The sequence below is a fragment of the Syngnathus typhle genome, linkage group LG16 (genome assembly GCF_033458585.1).
Source record: "Syngnathus typhle isolate RoL2023-S1 ecotype Sweden linkage group LG16, RoL_Styp_1.0, whole genome shotgun sequence".
In the NCBI taxonomy this organism is placed as follows: Eukaryota; Metazoa; Chordata; class Actinopteri; order Syngnathiformes; family Syngnathidae; genus Syngnathus; species Syngnathus typhle.
The window spans coordinates 3455910-3468683 of NC_083753.1; the positions used below are offsets into that span (position 1 = coordinate 3455910).

The following is a 12774-nucleotide window of genomic DNA, read 5'->3' on the forward strand; positions in this document are numbered from 1 at the left end:
CTGTTCCACTATATATAGACCACAACTAAATGAGTAAAACGTAAAACAGTAGATTTTATTACTGTCAAGTCAAGTCAAGTTAATTTGTATAGCCCTAAATCACAAGCAGTCTCAAAGGGCTTCACATAGACAAAAATTGACAATTATTCTCAAAGCATCCCCTGATCTTACGCTCCCAAAAGGGCAAGGAAAAACTAAAAAAAAACCTACCGAGGGAAAATGAGAAACCTTGAGAAGGGACCACAGATGGAAGGATCCCCCTTTCAGGATCATGGATGCAGAGAGGGCCCAAATGATACAATATGAAAATATATTAAATAAAAAGTGGATGTTGATGTCAGAGCGAAGGGCTGCCGAAGGAGCCCTCAATTGTCCTGGCAGTGTCTTCGAGGAGGTTGAGCTGCAGTTCCCCCATCCTGAATTGGCCCACGAGAATCCAGATAGCCGCTGTCAGCATGGGTGCCACCTAACCACCTCCCCGGCCGGGGAGGGGGGAAGGAGGGGGTGGAGAGGGAGAGAAAACAAACTCCAGCCGAATCGGCCACTACAGGTTAGTTAAAGGCCATGTCGTAGAAATGTGTCTTTAAACGTGTCTTAAATGTTTCTACTGAGGTAGCAGTCCTAATCAGGGCTGTGTACTCGGTCGGATTTTTGCACCGAGTCCGAGTCCGGCCTCTTGGCCATGAGTCCAAGTCCGAGTCCGAGTCCGGCTGTCCATTTTTTCTGTTAATTCATGTGACTGCTTAGTCTTTATTCAAGGCTAATTTAGATCAAAATCTAAATAATTACAACAGTTTTGTGATGGCTTTGTCTTTATTAAACATATAAACAAATACAATAAACAGATACTTTCAAATTTTAATCATTAATTACACCATTATAGCTCAGACATTTATCTAAACACAAATAATTAGTGACGACCCCTTATTTGGAAAGCGAAAAACCCATGTCGTACGGCGTCAGCACTATGTTGTTTTCAATAAAAACATGAACTCACGTTTGCGTCAGTCAATTTTAATTTTTATAAAGGATTATTCTCATTTGATGCCATCCGCGTTCTGCCATTGGAGCGGGGTGCATTCAAAGACCAGTCGTACAGACGGAACACTCATTCACTTCACCAAAACGCAACAATATAATTACGTGAGCTCTTTGCATAAACATCGATGCAAAGAAACTCCTCTTTTTGGGTACAGGCTACAAGGAGTATATATTACAAAGGAGACTTTCTACTTAATTGTGATCATCATTCATCCATCCATCCATTTTATTTTATTACTCAGGTATTTTCAAAGCAAATTAATATTGTTGCATTTATTAATTTGCTTTAACATGACAGCGCAATATAATTAAAAGCTGACACGATAGCAATGTCAAACGTGTTCATTTAAGAAAAAGCCACACACGTTTTGTGATCAAATCTTTCATAACGAGAATGATTTGAGTGAATTGATTTTACAATTTTTATCCCCCTCCCCACCATCTGTCACTTTGCTTGGGACAAAAGGAGCCTTCAGAACTGAAATTTTGTCTCAATTATTCATTCAAATGAATTCACTCAAATCATTCTCGTTATGAAAGATTTGATCACAAAATGTTTCCGTCTGTATGACTGGTTTTTGAATGCACCCCGCTTCAATGGCAGAACGCGGATGAATTTAAAGACATCAAATGAGAATAATCCTTTATAAAAATTAAAATTGACTGACGCAAACGTGAGTTCTTCATGTTTTTATTGAAAACAACATAGTGCTGACGCCGTATGACGCCGTACGACATCGGTTTTTCGCTATAATTCGGTATAATTTGACGTAGTCCAAACGCACCCAAAGTTAAGGTTTCATGGGAATATTATTGTCATAATAGTCTGGACCATATATGATATTTGTTTAATGGTAGTTGTTGTGTTCCTCAATAAAACAGTCTTTGTTTAACTTCAACTCCTTTATTTCCACATGTCCGTTTCTTGTTAGCTGCTGACCATTTGCTGTTCTCGCGATAACATAACAACAGCGATACTACATATTCCTCCTTTGTTTAGAATGCAAGATTTTTTTTTTCTTTTTACATCAATACAAGTTGTCTCACATATAACAACAAACAAACTTATAGTCTCTCTTTTCAAGTCTCTCTGTATCGGATGGGCTTTCTTATCACTCGGCCCTTCCTGGTAGTGATGATATCAGATACAGTTGGGTCCGGTTCAGGTGGTCTCTCGGTTGCATGGTCGGTATTAGCAATCGGCACATCCACAGAATCACTGTTGATTTGAGCATGAACCAATGGATGCTCAGGAACATCAAAGTCCATTATAATGGGCGTATGTCGTAGATGTTTGACATTCCTGATCACTTTTGATCCATCCTCTGTATTGACCAGCTCAAAAGAATTGTCGGCTGTGTTTCTCAAAAGAACATATCTGACATCTTTAAAAGTAGAATCCAGCTTTCCGTTCTCCATACTAGCAATGTAAACAACATCACCAACTTTAAAGTTGTGCTCCTTTGCTCTGTTGTACTGGTCAGCATACTGTTTCGTTTTAGTTTTGTACTCCGTGTGATGGCTTCTGATATCAACAGTTTTCTCCTTTTCTTTTGGTACTTCACTCGCCTTCTCCAGAGTTGGACACTTGGTGCGGATGTCTCGTCCAAACATAAGCATGGCTGGCGTCTCTCCTGATGCTCTGTGTGGTGTAGAGCGATATGCCATTAAGATTTGTGAAAGCCCCTTTTTCCACACCTTTCCTTCCCATTTAGTTGCTCTTAAGGCTTTCTTTAGGTATCTATGAAATCTCTCAATTTTCCCATTGCTCTTTGGATAATAAGGTGATGCTCTAATGTGCTTGATTCCACAGGATTTAAGGAAGTCTTCAAAACAGTTTCCTACAAACTGCCTGCCATTATCAGTGACTGCCTCTAAAGGGTAACCAAATCTAGCAAACACCTTCTTTACTTCTGCAACTACAGTGTCTGATGAAATGTCAGAAATGATGACAGCCTCTGGAAATGAAGTATAGTAGTCTATCATGGTTAGGATGTACTGGTTCTGGATAGGACCTATCAAATCAATACCTATCTTGGTCCATGGTCTAGGTGGTAGCTCTAATGGTTGAAGAGGTTTATCTTCATGTAATGGCTGGTTAAGAACAGAGGCGGAGCAGTTTCTAATCAGTCTCTCAACATCAAGGTCCATGTTGGGCCAATAGAATTTGCTCCTTAGATATTGTTTTGTACGGACCACCCCTTGGTGAGTCTCGTGTCCGATCCTCAGTGCTTGTTTCACCATTGCTCTCGGCAGCACTATCCTGTGTCCTCTCAGCACAAGTCCATCATACCTGCTGCACATCTGTTATAGGGCTGCAATTCCTCTGGAATTGGGTTTGGCCATTTTCCTGTCTCCAGTATTAACTTTAGTTTCTCCATTGTGTCATCCTCTGTCATTTTCTGTTTTATGTCATCAATACTTATGGCTTGTATTTCATTCAGGGTTACTGACAACACTCTGTCCACGTATGTTTCTACATACTCACAGCAGTCTGTCTCTTGTAATGGAAGTCTCGATAGTGAATCTGTAACATTGGTCTTTCCAACTATGTGTTCTATTTTGTAGTCATATGGTAGTAGTCTTAAACCAAGTCTCTGTATTCGCGGTGGTGACAGTGTTGCTTTCTCAGGGTTGAACATGTAAATGAGAGGTTTATGATCTGTTTGTAAAGTAAACTTGGCCCCCCATAGGTAAGGTCTAAAATGTTCCACTGCCCATACACATCCTAAAGCCTCCCGTTCTATCTGTGAATAACGACGTTCTGTTGGGGTCAGTGAACGACTTGCATAGGCTATTGGCTTGTTCTGTCCATCCGATTGTGTCTGCATCAAAACAGCACCAAGTCCAACTGGACTTGCATCACTGATCACAACAGTTGGTGCCTCTAGTTTAAAGTAGGCCAAGCATGTCTCACTCACCAAAGCATCTTTCATTGCTTGGAATGCTCTTTCTGTTTCTTTTGTCCACTTCCATGCTTGTCCTTTTCTAGTGAGTTTTCTTAGTGGTTCTGATAAATTTGCATAATTTGGTATGAACTTCATCAGAAATCCACAAGTACCTAGAAATGAACGAAGCAGTTGAATGTTCTCAGGTCTAGGCGCTTTGCAGACAGCCTCAACCTTTTTTGGGTCTGGTTTGATTCCTTCGGAAGAGATCACATGTCCAAGTATCTCTATTTGTTGTAGTCCAAAAGCACACTTGTCTCTGTTCAGGGTTAAACCTCTGTTCTTGAATCTCTGAAAGACTTGTCTTAGTCTCTGTTCCAGTTGCTCATCATTCTCTCCAAAACCCACAACATCATCCATGCAGCAAACTGTGCCAGGCATTCCGCATAACGTAGAGTCCATAGCCTTCTGATAGGCTTCAGGTGCACTTGATAGTCCAAAGGGAACTTTCTTGAAACGGTAGCTATGTAAGATAAATGTCGTCAAGGGTCTGGATTCTGGAGCTAGATCACATTGCCAAAACCCTTTCCTGGCATCCAGTTTATCAAACACTTTTGCTCCCTGCACTGCTTGTAAGATGCTATCTACTGTTGGTACTGAGTGTCTTTCCCTAATCACTGCTTTATTCACTTCCCTGAGGTCTTCACATAATCTTACTTCTGGCGTTTCTTTCTTGGGAATGATTAGGAAGTTAGAAACCCATTCAGATCCTTCATTCACTTTCTCTATAATATCTTGTTCTAGCATCTTGTCTAGCTCCTGGTTTACAGCTTCTATCATGTGGTAAGGGACTCTCCTTAGTCTCTGTGCTATAGGTGGTACTTTTTCATCGACTGTTACCTTGTGGCTGTATCCTTTAATCTGACCAAGTCCTTTGAAAACTTGTTGGAACTCGCTGACAAGTTTGTCAAATCTCTCTTCTTGTGATACTTTGTTCACCGTTTCTCCTGTGTTAAGTATTTCTAACTCAAAGCTTGTTTTTCTGCCTAACAGTGCTTCTACATCTCCTTCTATCACATATATGTTATCTTTGACTTCATTGTTTTTCCATCTCAATACTGCCTCAAAGTAACCTACACATTTAAGTGGAGTAGTTTGTGCATATTAGGGGTGTAACGATACATCGATACACATCGATTAATCGATATAATGCTCTACGATTCATTGGCATCGATGCTAAAGGTAAACATCGATTTATATCGCCGTGTTTGACCTCGGACATTAGACGCGACTTTAGTTTGAAATCCAGTTCATTGTTGCTTGCTTCCTCTTTCCGGGAGCGCACTGCGCGTGTTATGTTGTGAGCAGAGCACGCACGTGAAAGGGAGGCGATAACTAGAACGCGGCTCCTGGGCTGGTGCTATGGCTAGTGTCCAAAAAGACGAGGAAATTTGCTCCCCTTTAGGCTTCAAGTCATTCGTTTGGAAGCACTTTGGATTCCAAAGAAAAGATGGCTCAACGGACAAGACACGTGCAGTTTGTAAATCCTGCCATGCGGTGATCAAATATTCAGGGAGCACAAATCTCGCCGCACATTTAAAGAAAAAACACGACATCAAAGTTAAGTGTCAAAGTAAGCAATTTGTATACTACAATACTCTTGTAATTTCCTAAATAAAGAGTTTGCAGTACCTTGTTGATTTTGCGTATGAATTGTTATAAATCAGGATATTGTTCTATATTTTTTATTAAAAAAAAGAAAATCGACCGTAGAGCACTATATCGCGATATATCGTGAATGAATCGCAGCAGGCTTTAAGATATCGGCAAATATCGTATCGTAGTTCTTTAAATCGATATTATATCGTATCGTGACAAAACCCGCGATTTACACCCCTAGTGCATATGCATAAAATCTCTTTTTAGTCGGTTTAAGTTTTGTTAAAGTGGATAATGTTCTTTGGAACAGGTCCTCTCCTATGAAGTTTCTTCCACTTCCTGTATCTATGACCATTTTCAGCCATTGTCCATTTACATTGACTCTTTCTGTGCCTTCAGGATCTACAGCATGGATAAACTCATCTGAGTCTGAATCAGAAAGTTCCTGCACTACTGCTCTCACTGGTTTACCAGTCTTTGATTTATCTTTTTCCTTATTTCTGTCTTTATATTTGTCACTGTTACTTTCTCCCTGTGCTTTCTTTTTCTTCTTGAGACACATGTGAGCATAATGTCCCGTTTTCTTACAGAAAAGACACGTTGCTGTCTTAGCTCCACAGTCGTCTGCTGTGTGAGTGTCAATTCCACATCTGTAACACTGGGTGGTGCAGTTGGCTTGCCCTTGGCTGCCTCTCCTTCCTTGCTTCGCATCTCCGGTCCGTCTGGGATCCACACGCACACTCCTCTCGGTGAAGCGAATGCGGTCGTCTCCAGCTTTGTGATAAGCACTCTCCGTGAAAAGTTTAGATTCTGCCTGCGCTGCTTCAAAAGCTCTTGCAGTTGACAATGCTCTATCTAAACTCAGTCCATCTTCCTGAAGCAGTTTGTCACGCAGCTTTCTCATTGCACATTTTTCCACTATTTGATCTCTTATCATATCGTCCTCCAGTGCACCAAAGTCACATGATTTCGCCAATTCTCTCAACGCATTCACAAAAGCATCTACTGACTCATCAGTACACTGAGCTCTCTGTCTAAACTTGTGTCTCTCCAGGACTACATTTCTTCGTGGTGTGAAATACGAGTCTAGAGCAGCAACAGTCTGTGCATACGTACTTTTGCTTCCAGGTAGATTGGCAAAAATTCTTTGCGTAGGTGCTCCAATGCAATGCAGTAATGTGGCCCTCCTCACTAAGTCTGGTGCATTAATAGTTCCACTGGCAACTTCGAAAAAACTGTAGGAGTCCTTCCACAGGCTAAATTCTGTGAATAAATCAGACGCCCCAAGGTTCAACGCAGCAGGCGCGTTCAGTTGGCCGTACCTGGGTTCAGGTGCAGCTTGTCCCAGCGCGGCTCCGGCTCCGGGACCATCGCCGTTCGACATGGTCAACACGATACAGGTGTCTTCTCACTTTTTTTTTCAGTATGGACGTAGAATCCTAGTCGTCCTTTCTTGCTTCTGGGTTCGTGATAAACCGTTTCCTCGTCGCCAAAATGTTGTGTTCCTCAATAAAACAGTCTTTGTTTAACTTCAACTCCTTTATTTCCACATGTCCGTTTCTTGTTTGCTGCTAGTTCCTTGCTCGCTCTCTAGTCATTTGCTGTTCTCGCGATAACATAACAACAGCGATACTACAGTAGTTATTGATAGATCTTGAAGATGTCAAGTTATAGGTGCATATAGCACGTTCATTGTAAGAGGGGAAGAGATGTTGTCTATTTTGGGCTAACTCAAATTCCGTAGTAGAAAAACCCCGGAAGTGGGATGGGCGCATTCTGTGTTGTTGTGGTACGCCCTGTGAACGCACTGTGAGTAAGGAATAAAGCAGTTATCATTCACGTCGTTGTCCGACCTATTCTTGCTATCTAAGAACCTGGAAAATAGTAAGGATATAACATATATCACGGGTCATTACGGCGAGTTTGGTGGAGTTTTTACTGCTTCTTACAACTCCTACCGCGCTGACTGTAACGTGACACTCTCTGGCTGCGTCTTGCCTCTTTTTTTTATTGTCGGACTCGGTGGACTCGGTCAAAATCAGCACTGAGTCCGAGTCCGGCAAAAATGACCGAGTCCGACCGAGTCCGAACCGAGTCCACAGCCCTGGTCCTAATATCCATTGGTAGGCCATTCCAAAGCTCTGGAGCCCGAATAGAAAATGCTCTAGAGCCTGCAGACATTTTCTTGGCCCTCGGTGTCGCTAAAAGGGTAGCGTTTTATTTGGGCTTTCAATATTTCTGATTGATTGAATGATTTGCAAATCCGCCATGTTTATTACTCGGATTTCCGTTTGGCAACACCTGTTACCTTGTTTGGTTTGTCCTGCCCCAACAGATTTGATGTAATAGATTTAAAAAGTCATATAAAACGGAGAAAAGTAAAATATAGCCCCCCAAAACGATCATAACAGTGTCTCTGCAGCACCTGGAGGGATATATTACACTTTTTTACAGTCCTGGATACTCCAGATACACACGGAAATTATTTTAAAAACCAAAAAAGTGGATTTTCCATGATGTGTCCTTTAAATAAACAACATTTAATCACAAACGATGGCAACCGACAACATGACGCATCCTCACGCAAAACCACAAATATGAAGGCTGCGTTAAGGAGCTCGTTTTGTCTGCATTCCACTCCAAAAACACTTTTTCATCGGGGATCAACTTTGAACATGGCTAAAGGATAACAAAAGGCCACGTGCTGCCGTCACTTCCTGCTAGCGCAGGTATGGGCAAACTACGGCCCGCGGGCCACATCCGGCCCACGGGACCGTTTAATCCGGCCCGCCAACCCTGAATAAATTGTATTATTAAACATTAGTTTTGGTCATTTTGCCTGCAATGACTGCGTTTACCCAGTAGATGGGGAACCGCTCGCCTGCGCATTTACTACCGGAAGCCGTGTCAGAAAGCTCTGTGCACACTCACAAGTGCGTGTACGTACTCAGTAGTACGGACATGGCGCACTCGCGCTCTATTTGTATCAGTGCCGAATTTAGAGCGTGGGCTGTGACGACTGCATTCTTGTAATTTGCGCCCTGAGCTTTCAGATACAGTTTTACGCTAAAGCCACCCACAAACCTTCCCCTGGAATCCTTCCATTAAAATGAGTCGCCCAAAGAAAAGCAAGGTGGACACTGAGTGCCGAGTCTTTAAAAGAGAGTGGCCAATTTGGCTCGACGTACGTGACGTGACGTTCAGCCACATGAACATCTACATCAACCCGTCACAGATCTAGGTAAATGGACCAACACCTCGGATCTCTCCTAAGAATTGCCACAACAAATTTTACTCCAGACTATGACGCACTAGCAAAAAAGTGAGACCAACAATACTGTTCCCACTGAAAATGAAGGGGAGGCTCTCCAGTTTGTTGTAAAAAAATGCATTTTGAATATGATTTGTACAAAAAGCAGAGATTGAAACTAGCGACCATTCTCATTTTCAAACAATGCAGGATGCTCAAGGACATTGATGCACCACCTGTTTGCGACTAATCTTAAGGCTTACTTTAAGGAAGTGTTTCCCGTTTCCTCACCTCTGTTACCAGGTGTTTGCGAGTTAAAACTCTGCTCTGATTTTCAGATACCCCTCACCGTGTTGCCGTTTTGATTACTTCATTTGGATGTATGCTTTCACCGATTCTTCAAGATGATATATTTGGTCAGAATGTTTGCCGTTTCATGTGATCTCATAAGATAAACATCTTTCATTAATCTGACCTGCAGGCACTGAAGTGATAGAGACTGTTATTTATAATAACAGTGTCGTATTTTATGAGAATCACTGATAGCAGTTTTTTTGTGAATTTTTTTCTTCTAATGCTGTTAATATTTGCATTTGTTTTCAAAAAACTTTTTTTGAATATCCATGCTTTACTACCTACTAAAGGCCAAAACCCTTTATGCAATGACCTTTACAGGTCGTTTATATTACTCCACACAAACACTACATCCATCTGCTCCTGGTTCGGCCCTCCGGTCCAAATTTAGGACCCAGTTCGGCCCACAAGTCAAAAAGTTAGCCCACCCCTGTTCTATTCTCTCCTGCAGTTCGGCAAAACTACTACCTACATTTTGTGTTATACAAGCCACCGTTGGTATGTACCTTTCTACAAGTTATTATGTATCGAAATACATCCTTTGAGTTCTGAAATTATTATTACCGTTTTTTTCCGTGTATAGTGCGCCCCCATGTATAGTACGCACCCCTAACAATGGCATGCTGATGCTGGAAAAAAGCTTGTACCCATGTATAATACGCACCCAATTTTTATGAATTTTTTAAAAAAAAAATTTAAATTTCTTTTTTTTTTTTTTTTTTTTTTTTAAGTCCCAAAGATCGTCACACACGCAGGGAGGCAATGGGTCCCATTTTTAAAGTCTTTGGTATGGTCTTAACTAGGCTGGATGTCATTTTTTTTGTTGGCGTTGATTTCTCCGACTGCCCCTAAACGCACCACCGCGCTCCCTGCGCAGGGGAAAGAGGCGGCTCTGTATGGGAGAGACGTTGAAGAGGAATAAAAACAACCTTGGAAACCAAAACTTGCCCCTCGTCGTGACTCGGAGCCGCAACAAATGTTTCGGATTTGTGTAGGGTACATTGTGGCAGACGGCAAACTAGCAGGTGATCGAGCGAGCGTCTGATACAAGAGCATTGCGGTCGTATGGAGCGTGTTTGAAATGAACAGCAGAGACGAAAGGAACAAGGCAAAGTGTTGTGAAATAAAATATTACCTGTAATACGCATTTTGTTATTTGCTGATTGAAACTGCTAATTAAACTGTGAATTGAAACTAATAGGTGGAGAACTGAACTCTCGCTCTTTATATAGCTGACGTGTCTTGCGCAACCGTTCTGCGCATCTGTAATGGCGGCCTCCGTATGACGTCCGGTCCGCGATGGAGATTAAAAAACAAACAATATTTGACAATAACACACCATCGAGGATTGCACCATCGCATCAAACGATGTGTCGTCAATTATGAATTTTACTAAGTGTGTTGGGCAGGATGGCTGAATGCGATGCGCGATTGACAACAAACAAGAAGAAAGGTGAGTTTTATTTCGGGGGAGATTTGTCATGTCTCGTCCCCAGTTTTGCTATGTGTCTAGGTTGCCATAGTTTCTGTTCGTGTCACCCCGCTCTTCCTGTGTCACCTCAATCGATGTAACGTGTTTTGTATTTAAGTCCTGTCTGCCCCTCGCTCACCGTTGGATCATTGCATGTGTTACTGTCATTCTGTTCCTGTCTTTGGTAATGTCACCCTGTCTTTTTGTTCCACGACTTTGTCGGTCAGTCCTGTTGTTGGTTTTGTTGTACCATGACTTTATTTAAAAAAAAAAAAAAAAAAAAAAAATTTAAAAAAAAAAAATTACATTTTTTTTTCTTTGTACCCATGTATAATACGCACCCCAGATTTTAGGACAATAAATTAGTAAAATATTGCGCACTATACACGGAAAAAAACGGTATTATAGTTTTCTGTGATGTTAGACGATCTGTTGGGAAAGCTAACATCATGTCGGTTAGCATTGAGTTTCATGGCTAACGTTAGTCATTCTCCTGTCGCCCTATTGTGGCCGTAGTCAATGTGTTCATGTGGAATAAATATGTTAATAATGATTCACTAATTCATCGATGTCATATTGATTTAATTTATTTAGTTCGTATGACTGATTATACAATGTGGTTTGTATTCTCCCAGTTTCACCCTTTCCCTTGTTATTAAACCTGGAGTCAACCTTCAACCTGGCCTTCAGAGTCTTGATGAGTGAAAGTGGTTGATATTCAACATATTTGGAGGGCAGGATAGTCAGTCTGTCCTGTGATGCTATCCGTATGCTCACTGCTCTCTAGCCGTCTGACTCCCGTTGCCGACCTGTTCCGTTCGCTGACTTGACTTGTCTCGTTTTGCCTGCCGCCTGCCCTGACCATCTGCCCGTTCTTGACCACGTTCTGCTCGCCGCCCATCCTGACCGATCGCTTGCTTCCAACCACGTCCTGCTCGCCTCCCGCGCCGACTCAACGCTCGACCATGACTTCGCTTTACACAGGCACTTCCCCACGCTATGTGCCTGCCTCGCTGATGGCGAAGAGAAAAAAAGATGACGGTTACCGAACATTTCAGAGTGAGTGGACCGAAGAATTTGCATTTGTGGAGAGAGAAGGCTTTGCTACGTGCCACATATGCAATGACAAAACTGCATCAATGAAACGATCCAATATCAAGCACCACTGTGAGACACGACATGCTACATTTGCAACCAAATACCCAGCTGGGGACAGCAGAAAGAAAGCGTGCGATGAGCTCCAGAGGAAGGTCAAAACTAGTCAACAGCAACTCCGTGTATGGACCAGACAAGGTGACTTTAATTCAGCTAGTTTTCCTGGCGCCTTAGCAATTGTGAGGAACGGAAAGCCATTCACGGATGGCGAGTATTTGAAAACATTTATGCTTGATGCGGCTAATGAACTTTTTGACCAACCCAAGGTCACGTCTAACTGATGAGAGCCTCAACGCATGGATGAAGCTCAACCTCAACCAGACTAGTCTCATTAATGTTTTTTTTTTTTTTCTTTTGTAAAAAACGTAATTAAAAAGAATATGTTTGTACACACAAAAAATTGTTGGTCTTGCACAACACATGCATTTAATTGTATTTAGCCTATCGGTTTTTTTTAATGGCATGGCTCTTACAGAAAATTATTTTTAGAAAATGGGCATTTATGGCTGTCCGCCAAAAAGATTCCTGACCCCTGCTGTAGATGCATTGCTTTGACGTCAAGCGGCTTGGTGGCGCACTGGTTACCATGTCCACCTTTCAGTTAGGAGGGTGCGGGTTCGATTCCACCTCCAACCCTCCTTGTGTGGAGTTTATTCTCCCTGTGCCCATGTGGGTTTTCTTCGGGCACTCTGGTTTCCTCCCACATCTCAAAAACATGCTTTGTAGGCGGATTGAGCACCAAAATTGCCCGTAGGTGCGGATGGTTGTTCGTCTCTCTGTGCCCTGCGATTGGCTGGCAACCGGTTCAGGGTGTCCCCTGGCTACTGCCCAATAACTGCTGAGATAGGCTCCAGCATGCGCGCGACCCCTGTGGGGACAGGCAGTATAGAAAATGGATGGATGGATGGATGCTTTGGCGTCACCTTGTGGATTTGTGGGCAGTTACAACCCATTTT

At 42.3% G+C, this 12774-nt stretch overlaps 1 protein-coding gene across 2 annotated transcripts; it reads right to left on the minus strand.

Moving 5' to 3' along the window:
- Positions 1–1805: 1805 nt before the first annotated feature.
- LOC133169754 (uncharacterized) lies at positions 1806–7313 on the minus strand. 2 transcript variants are annotated; one of them, XR_009718449.1, is made up of 2 exons: positions 6705–6834; positions 1806–2683 (listed from the first exon to the last, which is right to left on the minus strand). XR_009718449.1 is itself a non-coding variant. In XM_061302232.1 (2 exons), exons 1-2 carry the CDS (start codon positions 6970–6972, stop codon positions 2122–2124), a joined length of 624 nt encoding a protein of 207 aa, XP_061158216.1. In that variant the 5' UTR covers positions 6973–7313; the 3' UTR covers positions 1806–2121. The 2 variants fall into 2 exon arrangements, 1 of the variants encoding a protein (XP_061158216.1); XM_061302232.1 differs by lacking the exon at positions 6705–6834 and adding an exon at positions 6911–7313.
- Between the last annotated feature and the right edge of the window lie 5461 nt (positions 7314–12774).

Bases quoted from the DNA above. Each gene is read 5' to 3' on its own strand.
- LOC133169754 (XM_061302232.1), bottom strand. From the start codon at position 6,972: ATGTCGAACGGCGATGGTCCCGGAGCCGGAGCCGCGCTGGGACAAGCT. The intron at 2,684-6,910 runs GTACGGCCAACT...TACACCACACAG, and splicing joins CAAGCTGCACCTGAACCCAG to AGCATCAGGAGAGACGCCAG.